Source organism: Cnephaeus nilssonii (assembly GCF_951640355.1).
Source record: "Cnephaeus nilssonii genome assembly, chromosome: 12".
NCBI classification, from domain to species: domain Eukaryota; kingdom Metazoa; phylum Chordata; class Mammalia; order Chiroptera; family Vespertilionidae; genus Cnephaeus; species Cnephaeus nilssonii.
The window spans coordinates 77,952,096-77,966,125 of NC_137083.1; the positions used below are offsets into that span (position 1 = coordinate 77,952,096).

A 14,030-nucleotide genomic window follows, 5' to 3' on the forward strand; every position below is an offset into this window, starting at 1 on the left:
AAATTTCTGCACATTTTTTAAATGAACGAGTTGTTTCACTATGAAAAAAATTGAAAATCCATAAAGCTAGGTCACTGGCTTTGTTTCTCATACCAAAATTGTTTTTATCAGTAGGGAAAATGCTGAGTGGCAGAAAGCACCTTAGAGTTTTAGAGTTAATTTATTTAATGACTTTAGTATAAATTTGAGAAATCTGAGACCATAATTAGCAAAATTTTTTCTTTAAGTGACTCAAGATGACATGGATCTTCTCCAGATCACATGGCACCACAGCTACTTAGTAGTCTGCATAAATATTTCTATTGGATAGATCATACAATTATGTATATTTTATTGTGACACTGTTGTAAATAATAAAATTAAATTGGCCCAGCCGGCGTGGCTCAGTTGTTGAGTGTCAACCAATGAACCAGAAGGTCACGGTTCGACCTGTCTACTTGTATCTAGAAGATCTTTTCCAAAGAAAGCTTCCTAGATAAAATAAAGCGCATATGAAAATGACTGACTTAGTTATAAAATTCTAACATGACAACAGATAATTCCGTTACCCTTTTGGACAAGAAGGCAGAAATAACAGACAAGCTTGGTATTTAACAAAATAAAGCGCACATGTTTTTATTTTAGGTGACCATTGGTGACCTAAATTATGGTCTCAGATTTCTCAAATTTATACTAAAGTCATTAAATAAATTAACTCTAAAACTCTAAGGTGCTTTCTGCCACTCAGCATTTTTCCTACTGATAAAAACAATTTTCAGGGCACATGCCCAGGTTGTAGGCTCAATCCCCAATGTGGGGTGTCCAGGAGGCAGCCAATCAATGATTCTCTCTCCTCTGATGTTTCTCTCTCTCCCTCTCCCTTTGTCCCTGAAATCAATAAAAAAATATTTAAAATTGGGGGAAAAATTGTTACTGAATTCCTAGTGGGTTTTTGTACCTATGTATTCTGCCCACCCACCTTGGATGAGGGGAAAATACAACTGCTATCACAAGATGTTCAAGAAACAGCACCATTACAAAGGCTTCCTTCACTCCTTCACATACAAAAAAACCCACAAAACAATTAGCTATATACTATGTGTACCAGAGTAAGTACACTGGTCACCAGAGGAAACAACCCAGCTCAGTAGATAAAGATCACAGCAGGAATCAAATCCCTTTGCTAATGTATGAAATAGTCAGTTTCCATACTTTCATAAACTGCTCAAGGAAGCTTCCTAAATATAGATTACACTGCACAGAGGAGGAGCAGCAGGAAGAGGAGAGGTGGAGGTGGAGCAGGGGTAGGAGCAAGAAGAGGAGGAAGAGGAGGAGGAGGAGGAGCAGCAGCAGGAACAGGACTTTACATGCTTAATTTTTATTTCATCTCTCATTTCTGTGTTGTATGACCACAATTTTACAGATGAGACTACTGGGCACACAGATGTTAAACAGAACAAGATCACACAGAACCAGTAGCAGTAGTGTTAAAATCCCGGACTCCCAAAGGCTCAGCTATTTAAAATGGACACAGCCCTGCCGAAACCGGTTTGGCTCGGTGGATAGAGCGTCGGCCTGCGGACTGAAGGGTCCCAGGTTCGATTCCGGTCAAGGGCATGTACCTTGGTTGCGGGCACATCCCCAGTGGGGGGTGTGCAGGAGGCAGCTGATCAATGTTTCTCTCTCATTGATGTTTCTAGCTCTCTATCCCTCTCCCTTCCTCTCTGTAAAAAATCAATAAAATATATATTTAAAAAAAATAAAATAAAATGGACACAGCCCTGAAGATGTTAGTTGTTTAACAAAAACTGACACTCGTAAATATTACTACGTACATAAGTGATTATGCTTAAAAGTCTTATTTATTAAATACAGGAGACTTTTCACTTAAATGATTATTTTATTTTTGTGCTTCTTATACACGAGGAAGAATGAACAGGCTCAGGAATGGGAAATTAGCTTGTGGCCGAGCCAGATGGTCAATCTCAGTCCTACTCCTCCAATCCAGGGTTCTTTCCCACACAGCACATGGCCCTGAACTCTCTGGTACTTCGTACTTACAAAATAGTATTTTTCCCATAGTCTACATCAGGGGTCCTCAAACTTTTTAAACAGGGGGCCAGTTCACTGTCCCTCAGACCGTTAGAGGGCCGGACTATAGTTTAAAAAAAAAATGAACAAATTCCTATGCACACTGCACATATCTTATTTTGAACGGCAAAAACACCCGCATGTGGCCCGCGGGCCGTAGTTTGAGGACGCCTGGTCTACATCTATCAAAAATCACTTCTTTCTATTGATGGATATTTTTCTGATGTATATTTTAAAACACAATAACAATTCTGTTTAAATCTTTGGGTCACTAAGCCTCTAGAAGCAATCAATGGTTATTAAAGCTGTAACTAGGGAAAACCAAGATGGCGGCATAGGTAATCACCTATACCTGCTGCCTCTCACAACCACATCAAAACGACAACTGAATGGCAGAACAACTACCACCCAGAACCTCGAGAAAGCTGGCTGAGTGGAAGTTCCACAACTAGAGAGGTGAAAGCGCATTGAGACGTGAGAGGTGCGGAGGTGCGGAAAGTGCTGGCACCTGGATGTGCTGCTCTCTAAACTGGTAGGGAGATACAAGCTCCTGCTTGCTCTGAACTCCAGTTCCGGGCGAGACTCTGGGGGACCCAGGCACATATGGGGTGAAACTGGACTGTGTGGCATCGGGACAGGAACACAAGGGCGGCTTATTCTTAGAGGTGCTCGCAGCGATCATTGTTCCTGCATGGAGGCACGGGACATGGAGAACAGAGGACTTCTCCGGTTCAGGGCAGCCATTGCTGTTTGCTCTGCCCTGATGATTCCCAGAGACCCCTCCCCACCCAATTTACAACCCCACCCAAGCAATGCGCATCGGCTTTTGCATATGAATGGCCTGTCCTTTCACCTAAAACAAACCACAGCTGGGTCAGAGAGCCCCAGAGATTCCAAAAGAAGGCCCAATACCTGGCAGCAGCAATGGCCTTGCTTCATAGCTGGGCCTCGTCTGGGCACTTCCAAACCCCATACAAAGAGGAAGAATCTGCAGATGTCTCTGTAGCTCCTGCTGGGCGACCCCAGACAGTGGCTGAACTTGCACCTCCTTGGAGATCCAAGAGCCAGTGTACCCAGTGAGACCATACCAGATTGAAACTCTTCACATCCATAAGAGACACACTCAAGAGGCAGACTCAGTGAGCACCAAAGCCCCACTGAAGCAAGTCCTGCTCCATAAGGGTGTCTCCTGTGCAACAGACCTTCCAGTGTAGACACAGCTGATCATCACAGCCAATTGGCCTGGAGGTCAATTCCTCCCAGTGATACCAACAGCAATCAAGGGTTAACTACAACAAGACTGTGAAAACAGCCCACAAAGGGGTACACCAAGAGCGTCACCTCAGGTGACTGAGGAGGCTGAGCCACTAGGCCCTGTAGGACACCAACCACACAAGGCCACTCTATTAACTCAAGGAGACTTAGCAGCTACTCAGTACATAGAAACAAACACAGGGAAGCAGCCAAAATGCGGAGACAAAGAAACAAGTCACAAATGAAATAAATGGATGAAAGCAAAATACTGGATATACAGTTCAAAACCACGGTTATAAGGCTACTCAACAATCTTCTAGAAACCTCCAAGAAATTTAGTGAGACCCTCAAGGATATGAAAAAGAACCAATCAGAAATTAAGCATACACTGACTGAAATAAAGAATAATATACAGAGATCCAATAGCAGACTAGAGGATCCCAAGAATCAAGTCAAAGATTTGAAATACAAAGAAGCAAAAAACACCCAGCTGGAAAAGCAAAAAGAAAAAAGAATCCAAAAGTATGAAGATAGTGTAAGGAGCCTCTGGGACAACTTCAAGCATACCAACATCTGAATTATGAGGGTGCCAGAAGAAGAGAGAGAGCAAGATATTGAAAACCTATTAGAAGAAATAATGACAGAAAACTTCCCCCACCTGGTGAAAGGAATAGATTTACAAGTCCAGGAAGCACAGAGAACCCCAAACAAGAGGAATCTAAAGAGGACCATACCAAGACACATCATAATTAAAATGCCAAGGGCAAAAGACAAAGAGAGAATCTTAAAAGCAGCAAGAGAAAAACAGTTAGTTACCTACAAGGGAGTATCCATATGACTGTCAGCTGATTTCTCAACAGAAACTATGCAGGCCAGAAGGCAGTGGCAAGAAATATACAAAGTGATGAATAGCAAGAACCTACAACCAAGATTACTCTACCCAGCAAAGCTATCATTCAGAATTGAAGGTCAGATAAAGAGCTTCACAGACAAGAAAAAACTAAAAGGGTTCATCACCACCAAACCAGTATTATATGAAATGCTAAAGGGTATTATCTAAGAAGAGGAAGAAAAAGGCAAAGATAAAAATTATGAACAACAAAGTGAAAACAAATACACATCTATCAACAAGTGAATCTAAAAATCAAGTGAATAAAAAATCTGATGAACAGAATAAACTGGTGAATATAATAGAATCAGGGGCATAGAAAGGGAGTGGACTGACAATTCTCGGGGGGGAGGGGGTGTGGGAGGTGCGGGAAGAGATTGGACAAAAATCTTACACCTATGGAGGAGGACAGTGGCGGGGGGGGGGAGTAAGGGCATGGGGTGGGGTGGGAACTGGGTGGAGGGGAGCTATGGGGGGAAAAAGAGGAACAACTGTAATAATCTGAACAATAAAGATTGATTTAAAAAAAAAGCTGTAACTGGCTGCTGAATGCCCATCTTCACTTAGGCAACATTATTACTGTCACTCAGCGATGTTCAGACATGTGCTGCAAGAAGTTTTAAAACATGCCACACCTGATTATTTAGGCAGAGGCTCTGACCTCTTTTCCCTTAGACTGTCAAATGACAACAGCCAACATAATAGCCATCCAGTGTGAATGAATCTAAATTATACTTTTTTTTTGTCAGTTGGGAAAAAATGTATTTTTTGGTGTGTGGCAGAATTTTGGTAATTTGTTTATGTGTGCCATGCGATGAAAAAGGTCGACAATCGCTGCTGTAACCTGTACTAGCAAAGGGAGATGTCCACAGGACCTGGGCGTGGGCAGCACATAGGTGTGGCTGCTTTGCAAGAATGAGCTTTTCTCAGACAAGTAAAATATTTAACAAAACCAAACAACCTATATTTCAAAACTTAGTACATTACATTTCCTTCAATAACAAACTACGTAATATAATGTGAAGCAAAATATTACTTGTAAATAGGCAGGGAAAGTTTCCTCGAGCTTGTTTTTCCTTTTCCGGTACCTCTTCTTTATTTTTTCAGTGTTTTCAGTAACAGAAACAGATTCATCAACAAGAGTATCTGGTAACTGCTCACTCCAACCTGAAAACAGGAGTCACATTTAAGAATGCGTGGTATTTAAAATTTCCAGACAGATCCACCCAAAGTAATTGTATAGCTTACCAATATACACAGCTCCATTTAACAAACAAGCTTTTTCTTTTGAGGTATAATTGACATGCAACACTGTATAAGTTTAAGGTGTACAGCATAATGACCTGACAAACAGGCCTTTCACAAGTGTATCTCAAAGCAAGTGTACCAATGAAAGTAAATTTTAAGCACCATAAAATCTCATTTCATGTCTATTTAGTATCAGCATGTTTCCTACTATCTCTTAATGAGCATTTTCCTGCTAGCAAAGCACAGCTTGTTTTTAGAATCTCAGCATTTTGTTAAAAAAAAAATAGTTAAAATGAAAATGCCTGGTGCTCATGAGTATGGGGAAATGGCTACTAGTACACTACTAATTTAAGAAGTATAACCTTTGTGCATAGTTTACTGGGAATATCCAACCAACGTCTTTTTAGAAATGTGTGTCCTTCAATCTAGCAACTCCAAGGGTTTATTGCACATTAGGTATTTGTAATACATACACATTGTGATAATACATGACTATGAAATATACTTAACAATATGTGATAAATGGTCCATCTTAACTCAGAAATGGAAATTAAACAAAATTTGGACTATGAAATTAGCCAAGAACAAGTATGCTACTTAGAGCAGGTGAGCAACAATGACATCACCTCCGCTTCTTAGGGCAAATGCCACCTCCCTTCTGAAAATCAATGTGAGCGCTTTTGTTGTCAGACTACATAGGTAGAGTGACTCTTCTAAAAAAGACTATAAACAGTAGATAAACACTTATTTAAAACATTTTTAATGCACTAGTAATCTAGCCAGAAAATGAATCCTCAAAGACCAAATATTAAGGTAAAACAAGAATCACAGAAATTACCAAATAAATAAAACTCTCTGAAAATTTGTAAAAATCTACTGACCTTGAACTCTATCGTTTTCAGAGCCTTAGTAGGAATGGGGAATAGAAGACAAAGTTTAAGTCTTCTCCTCAAAGTGGAGATTAACCAGAGGTGTCTTGTATGAAGGTGGGACCCTGAAGGACTCCATGCTCAGGTTGGTTTAACAAAAATAAACCCCTCCCCCACCTCCACCAACAGCAAAGAAAACTGCTTGTCATCTTGTCATAGAATTTGGTGCTGGATAGAAAAGCAAGAAATAAAAACCTTCCCTGAGAATTCATAAAATCAATATAGCCCTAATGTGTAAGAAACTTGAATTTACACAACATAGGTGAACCAACGAACACTTCAATCTAAGAACTTAGCTCAAAGAAGTCCTGGTGCAGTATCACCTCATGCTCCTGCAATTGACAAATACAAACAGTCTCTGAAAGAGCCCACCTTCAATTCAGTTCTCAGAGAGTTCAAAGAATATTCCAAAGAAGATGAACTCACAGTATGGTAAAATCAATATACATGCATGTGGGCCCATGTATCTCACATAATAAACACAGTGAATGAGGCACAGGGATGAGCCAGCAGGTGCAGAGTAGAACCAGATAGCTGATATTCTAAGCTAATTAGATACACACAGAAATGAATGTTGGCTGACGCTAGAACGAGAAACTACTGAAATATCAAAAAGGCAGTTTAGAAAAGGGTGAAAATGCAAGTAAATTAAAACTCAATGGGTGACACAGGTGAAGGAATAGAATATTGAACTAAAAGAATTGAAATTAGAGGAGAAAATAAAGAGACAGATCAAAAACACAAAAAAATTGTTTCATTGATCATGTCACATTTCTTAATTAGGACTAATTACAGTCATGTTGAGTCATACTAGAAACTTCTTTAAAATCAAGAACTCTGCATGGAGCACATGCTGAACACAGTAATTTTTCTTCCCCTATCCTATGTAAAGCATTTAAAATATGTAAGCGTACAGATCATAACCATCATGATTACAATGTCTTTATCAGAATCAGTTCTTATGCTATGGCTTAAGCAATGATTCAGTTTTCTTTGACTCTAAGTGAAGATGACAGATTATTAATTGGAAGATGTATTTCTAAAACATTACACAATTTTGTTAAAAATTGCTGGGTACACTACTATTTTCAACTGCATAGTCCAAAACTTTCCACTTTGATGCCAAGCAGCTAAGGCAGTCAGAGGAAGGTCTCTTGTGCAAAGGCCTTAAAGTGCCTGATACATAACTAAGTGATTCAGTCCCTACACTATCTATACTTAACACATGCAAGAAACTTGTTTTAAAAATCTCAAAGTAATATAGTCTATTAGATTCAAATCATTTCCTTATCAAACCTAATCTCTGTATTACTGGTATGAACTGGACAGGCGCTCAAATCCTTTGATCATAAGCAGCAATGACACTGTAGCATTATTTAGGATAGCTCTTTCCAGAAGCAATGGCAACACAAACAAAATCCATACCTTCATCTCTGCTAGGTAACTGCTCAGAAATAGAGCCCGAGGAATCTTTCCTGATCACAGATCTTTTGGCTTTTCCTTGCCCGGTCCGACTTCTTTGCCGTACCATAAATCCACCGATACCTATCCCCAAAGAAATTGTATAACCTCATAAATAATTAATTTATCCCTATACATCCACAGTAAGTAGGGTGAAATTGCTTAGTCTTACATAATGAAGCATTGTACAGATTCAACATGGGCTAATTTAAACAATTAATTTCATTTTAATGCAAAACTATAAAATTCTGGAAATAAGCAAATAAAAACGTTAAAGCCTTATCACTAACCAACCAAAACAGGACATTCGAGGGCAGCAAGACTGCACACCTTTCCTCTTCTACACAATGCCAGAGTAAATGTTCTTTATCTATAACTCACATGTTATCACTTACTAGTAAATGGTCTCTTAGCTGAGGGAGAAAAGAGATAATAATACACTATATGATGCAAACAAAATCCAAATGATTTCAGGGGTACTAGTGTGTCTAGTCACTCCTCAGTAAGACCCTTAGACACCAAGACGCACACAACTCTATAGGTAAAGGCATGGAATCTGGAGCCAGATTCTAAAATTCTGGTCACTACTTAACTTTTCAGACTCCTCACTGGTAAAATAGTGACAATGTACAGTACCTCCTCATACATATAAGGATGAAATAAATTAACAGATATAAAGTGCTTGGAATAGTGCCTAATACACAGTCAATGCTTTTATCATGTGACCCAAAAGTCTAAAGCATACTTTGTGACTTAATGGGCCACTCAGAGGGATGGACAACTTCCATGTGAGGCAGAGAAAGAAAAAACAATTAAATTTTTTTTAAAGTGTACTTATAAGCCTCACTAAAGGCCCAGTGCATGAATTAGTGCACAGATGGGGTCCGGCCGGCAGGGGCGGCTACGGCAGGCCGGGGGAAGGGGATGCGGGAGGTTGGCCAGCAGGGAAAGAACCGCAGGAGGGCTCCAGGGCATGTCCGCCTGTCTCCCTCAGTCTCGATCAGCCGGACCCCAGAAGCAAGCTAACCTACAGGTAGGAGTGTCTGCCCCTGGTGGTCAGTGCACATCATAGCGAGTAGTTGAGCGGCCTTAGCATATCATTAGCATCTTACGCTTTGATTGGTTAAATGGACGACCGGACACTTAGCATATTAGGATTTTATTATATAAGACTAGTAGCCCGTTTGCACGAAGATTTGTGCAAAGGACCTTCATTCACCTGGCTTCCTGCACCAGTTTTCTGCCGGCACCGGGGACCCAGGCCTTGGCTGTGGCCACCGCCTTCTGCCTTCTTTCAGGGTCGGGGCTTGGCCCCGGGCGGCGGCCTTGGGTTTGGCCGCACCCAGCGTCCCTGCTAGGGATCACAGGAGCTGACCCCCAGTGGTTTCCTGCGATCCGTGCAGGTTCCCCGCTGGTGCCCAAGGCCGGGAAAGCCTCGGGCGGCTTTCCCGGTGTTGGGCTCGGCCGCACCCAGCATCCCTGCTAAGGATCGCAGAAGCCGACCCCCTGGTCGTTGCCTGCGATCCGTGCAGGGCGGAGGCTTTCCCGGCCTTGGGCTCGGCCGCACCCAGCGTCCCTGCTACGGATCGTAGGAGCCGACCTCCTGGTCGTTGCCTGCGATCCGTGCAGGCTCCTTGCTGGTGCCCGAGGCTTTCCCGGCCTTGGGCTCCGCCACACCCCAACGCCCCTGCAACGGTTTCCTGGTGGGCGTGGCTTGGTTGGTGGGCGTGGCTTGGTTGGTGGGCGTGGCTTGGGCGTAGCGAAGGTGCGGTCAATGTGCATATTTGTCTATTATAAGGTAGGATAAGTGAAGCGCCCCCCCCCCCCCGCCCCCACCCCATTCTATTTTTCTTAACGTAACTGAGCTTTGGATCAGAGCATGCAGCATGGCTCACACCTGGTCTGTACGGTTTCCGCTTCCTCTTTCTGACACCCTCTGTTCCTTCCACACCCTTGGCTTCACCATCCACGGCATCCCGTTCAGGACTAGATTCTGACTTTCCATCACAGTCCATAAGTTCTCCTTCTGGAAAAAAGTAAATATACAATGAAAATTGGGGAAACCTACCAAATACATGATTCTTATGTAACAGGACACACAAAGCAAAGTGGCTGCCAAGCCCTGCTCCATGCATCCCAGGATATGAAAGGTGTAGGAGAGATGAAGAAGTCCCAAGTTGGCCATAGAACTCATGCAACTTAAGGCAATATGTCAGAAAATGCAACTAGTCTCCACCACGCTCCTCACACATGCTGAGCACTCCTGCACAGGGCCTTTGTCTGCATGCTCTACCTCAGGTAATCAATCCAGTGGCTCACTCACTCAACCCTTCAAACTCTGTGCTCAAACACTGCTCTCCATTCACCTGATCCTGCACCCCTCCCTATGCACCCCTACTTCCATTACTCTATTTTTTTCATAGCAGTTGCCAAACACAGTATAATTAACTTATTTATTATTATATATTTTAACAGTCTTTCCTCCTAACATTAAAATGTAAGTTCCACAAGAGGAGAATTTTATCTGTTCTGTTCATTGATATGACTTCCGACATCTGGCACACAGGAGGCTTTCAATAAGTACTGTTCAGTGACGAGATGTTGTAGAACAAAAATAATAATTACTTTATTTTTCAATCAGCGGAAAAGACATTACCACCCTAAAAATAAGCAAGCCTGTGGTCATCTACTTCAAAGATAAGCAAAAATAACTCATATTGAATTTAATACTACTAAAATTATATTGTCATCTCAAGAATTCAGCTAAGAAAATCTTTTCTTTAAAAATATTTTTTTTACTTACTTCAGAAAGGACGGGTGAGGGAGAGAGAGAGAGAAACATCAATGATGAGAGAGAATCATTGACCAGCTGCCTTGCCTCCTGCACGCCCCTTACTAGGAATTGAGCCAGAAACCCAGGCATGTGCCCTGAACTGGAATTGAACCATGAACTACGGGTTCAAAGTACGATGCTCAACCACTGAGCCATGCCGGCTGGGCGAAAAATATTGACATTAGTTCAGGAAAATGTTTATAAATGTATACTTGAAGATTAAGAATGGTGTTTCCATTTCTACAATAGGATGCATGGTCACATTTTGCTTTAACATAACCATGGTGCCCAAGCTTACAGCCTCACCCTCTGAACTTTCCCACCCGTGATCCTCTGCACACGATGCTTGGGGAGGTCCTGAAGCTCTGTGCTAAAGGACACATGAAAAGGGAGGGAACCTGTAAAGGCCGGTCCAGTACGACCACCCACTTGGAAAGATCAGGTGTCATAGCCAGGGTTATCTGAATCAGTGGGATTTACCTTTAAAGAAGTCATTCTTTAAATATTTGGCTATTTTATCTACTTTAATTCTTGCAAACATACTGCACAAAAAATAAAATTATTATTACCTCGACTATCATCCAATTCTCCATCCCGTGAGTGCTCAGACTGGATGTCTGGAGGGGTCTGCAGGACGGCCACGCTGTTCTGATTTATAATCTTCAATTTCAACTTTGGTTTTGACCGCTTTCTTCTTGGAGCTGTAGCTATGAGACTCTGTAACTGAGTCAACCCTGATTCAGTCAAGCACACACCATCCTGGGTGTAGGTCTTGGGTGGATCTAAAATTGTAATATCCAAGCATACAAATTAAAACTCTGGCTTTAATTCTGATTGATAAGTTAATTCAAGATACAAAAGATGACCCTAGCTGGTTTGGCTTAGTGGATAGAGTTTTGGCCTGCAGACCGAAGGGTCCCAGGTTCGATTCTGGTCAAGGGCACATACCTTGGTTGTAGGCTCCTCCCTGGCCCAGGCCGTGGTTGGGGCTGGTGCAGGAGGCAACCAATTGATGTGTCTCTCTCACATCGATGTTTCTCTCTGTCTTTCCCTCTCTCTTCCACTGTCCCTAACAATGTAAAAAATATCCTCGGGTGAGGATTAACAACAACAAAAAAGGTGGATACGAAATACTCAATGTGACTTGTATAGAGCAATTATCTACTGAATGCATGAATAATTAGCTAAGAGTACTTAATTAAAAGTAAGAGTTACTGCCCTGGCCAGTTTGTTCAGTGGTTAGAGCATCAGCTTCCAGATCAAAGGGTCATGGGTTCGATTCCTGGTCAAGAGCATGAAGGTTCAATCCCCAGCCCCAGTCAGGGCTTGAGCAGGAGGCAACCAATTGATGTGTCTCTCTCACTCAATATTTCCCCCCACCCCTCACCTCCCTTCCACTCTCTCTAAAAATCTATGGAAAAAATATCCTCATTCCCTGAGTGAGGATTAATAAAAAATAAAAAAGTAACTGGCAAAACTTCAAGTTATAGCAGAAAAGATTGCAAGTGTGTTTTTTAAAAAATATATTTCTTTATTGATTTCAGAGAGGGAGGGAGAGGGAGAGAGAGAGAGAAACATCAATGATGAGAGAGAATCATTGATCGGCTGCCTCCTGCATGCCTCCTACTGGGGATCAAGCCCACAACGTGGGCATGTGACCTTGGCCGGAATCGAACCTGGGACCCTTCAGTCTGCAGGCTAATGCCTTATCCACTGAGCCAAATCAGCTAGGGCTTTTTTTTCAAATGGTCCTCCTGGCCCTGTCTGATGTGGCTCAGTTGGTTGGGCACCATCTCATGCAACAAAAGGTTGCTGGTTCGATTCCCAGTCAGGGCACATGCTTGGGTTTTGGGATCAATCTCTAGTAGTGAGCACTGCAGGAGGAAGCCAATCGATGTTGTGATCTCACTTCAATGTTTGTTTCTCCCTCTCCCTTTCTATCTTCCTGGCATTTCTTTGTTCATGTATCAATGTAAGGATTTAGAAAGAAAGCAACGAAGCCAAAAGGAAGCTTCAGCTTCTAGGTGTAAGTCTTTTCCTGGGGAATCCGTCAGACTAAAAGATGAGGACCAATTTATACAGGAGAAACAAGAATACTGCAGAAACCCATCTGGAAAGCAAAGTATCAATATAATCACTTACAGGGAGAGATATAAATAAGGAGAAATCCTGCAATATTTTTTAAACCCACAAAATTGCCATTCATTAGGACAATTTCTGAACTATCCAAATATTTTTGTACTGGTGATAGCAAATGGAAGTACACAAAAGAATGAGAGCTTCATAAAAGTTATTAATCACCATTCTAGGCTGACCTAGTACAGAAAAAAATAGCAATAGATTGAGTTAATGCTGAAGGAAGTTAACTAGGTCTTATTTTCTGCTGATAACTAAGCAGGTAATGTATCAATGGAAATAGCAAATATGGACTTAATGGTTATTTCATTGCCAACTGAGGAGATTTATAGGAATACTGTCCCACTAAAGCTAATAAGATGAGCATTTATGTATCAATTATAGAAATGCTTACTGCCTAAACCAGTTTGGCTCAGTGGATAGAGCGTCGGCCTGCGGACTGGAAGGTCCCAGGTTCGATTCCGGTCAAGGGCATATACCTTGGTTGCGGGCACATCCCCAGTAGGGGGTGTGCAGGAGGCAGCTGGTTGATGTTTCTCTCTCATCGACGTTTCTAGCTCCCTATCCCTCTCCCTTCCTCCCTGTAAAAATCAATAAAATATATTTTTAAAAAAAGAAATGATTACTGCCCGGCTGTGGTGACTTAGTGGTTGAGCATCGACCTATGAACCATGAGGTCGATGGTTCGAATCCCGGTCAGGGCACATGCCCAGGTTGTGAGCTCGATCCACAGTAGGGGGCAGGCAGGAGGCAGCTAATTAATGATTTTCTCTCATCATTGATGTTTCTATCTCTCTTTCCCTCTAACTTCCTCTCTGAAATCAATAAAAATATATTTTAAAAAATAAAAGAAATGATTACCAACATTAGGGAATTTAGACTAGCACCCATATGATTAAGGTAGGTTTCATGTATATGTGGAAAGTCAGTTAAATCAATAATTATGCATTTATATCTTTTTGTAAACAACAGCCAAATAAAGCACTTAGACCTTACCGAGCTCCTTCACTTTTGTGACGATCTGTGCTACAAGTGAAGAGTCACAGCAGTCTGAGGAAGGCACTGAAGTGAGAGAGAAAAAGTCATGAGATTTTCTTTTTGGAAAAGGTGAAATATATTCAAAGATTAAAAATACTAAAAATTTCTATTTCTGTAACCATTTTACTAAAATAAATGCATGAAAACTAAATAGTGTTTAAAAGTTGTCTTT

At 41.6% G+C, this 14,030-nt stretch overlaps 1 protein-coding gene across 14 annotated transcripts in view; it reads right to left on the reverse strand.

Annotated features, from left to right (window-relative positions):
* KMT2C (lysine methyltransferase 2C) overlaps positions 1 to 14,030 on the reverse strand; it is a 259,362-nt gene that overhangs the window by 67,674 nt on the left and 177,658 nt on the right. For all 14 annotated transcript variants that reach the window (XM_079786336.1, XM_079786335.1, XM_079786334.1 and 11 more), the window contains 5 exons: positions 13,817 to 13,882; positions 11,254 to 11,466; positions 9,749 to 9,877; positions 7,816 to 7,935; positions 5,250 to 5,380 (listed from right to left, as the gene is read on the reverse strand). In XM_079786336.1, coding sequence (XP_079642462.1) covers positions 5,250 to 5,380; positions 7,816 to 7,935; positions 9,749 to 9,877; positions 11,254 to 11,466; positions 13,817 to 13,882 — 659 coding nt within the window. The remainder of the gene's footprint in view (positions 1 to 5,249; positions 5,381 to 7,815; positions 7,936 to 9,748; positions 9,878 to 11,253; positions 11,467 to 13,816; positions 13,883 to 14,030) is intronic.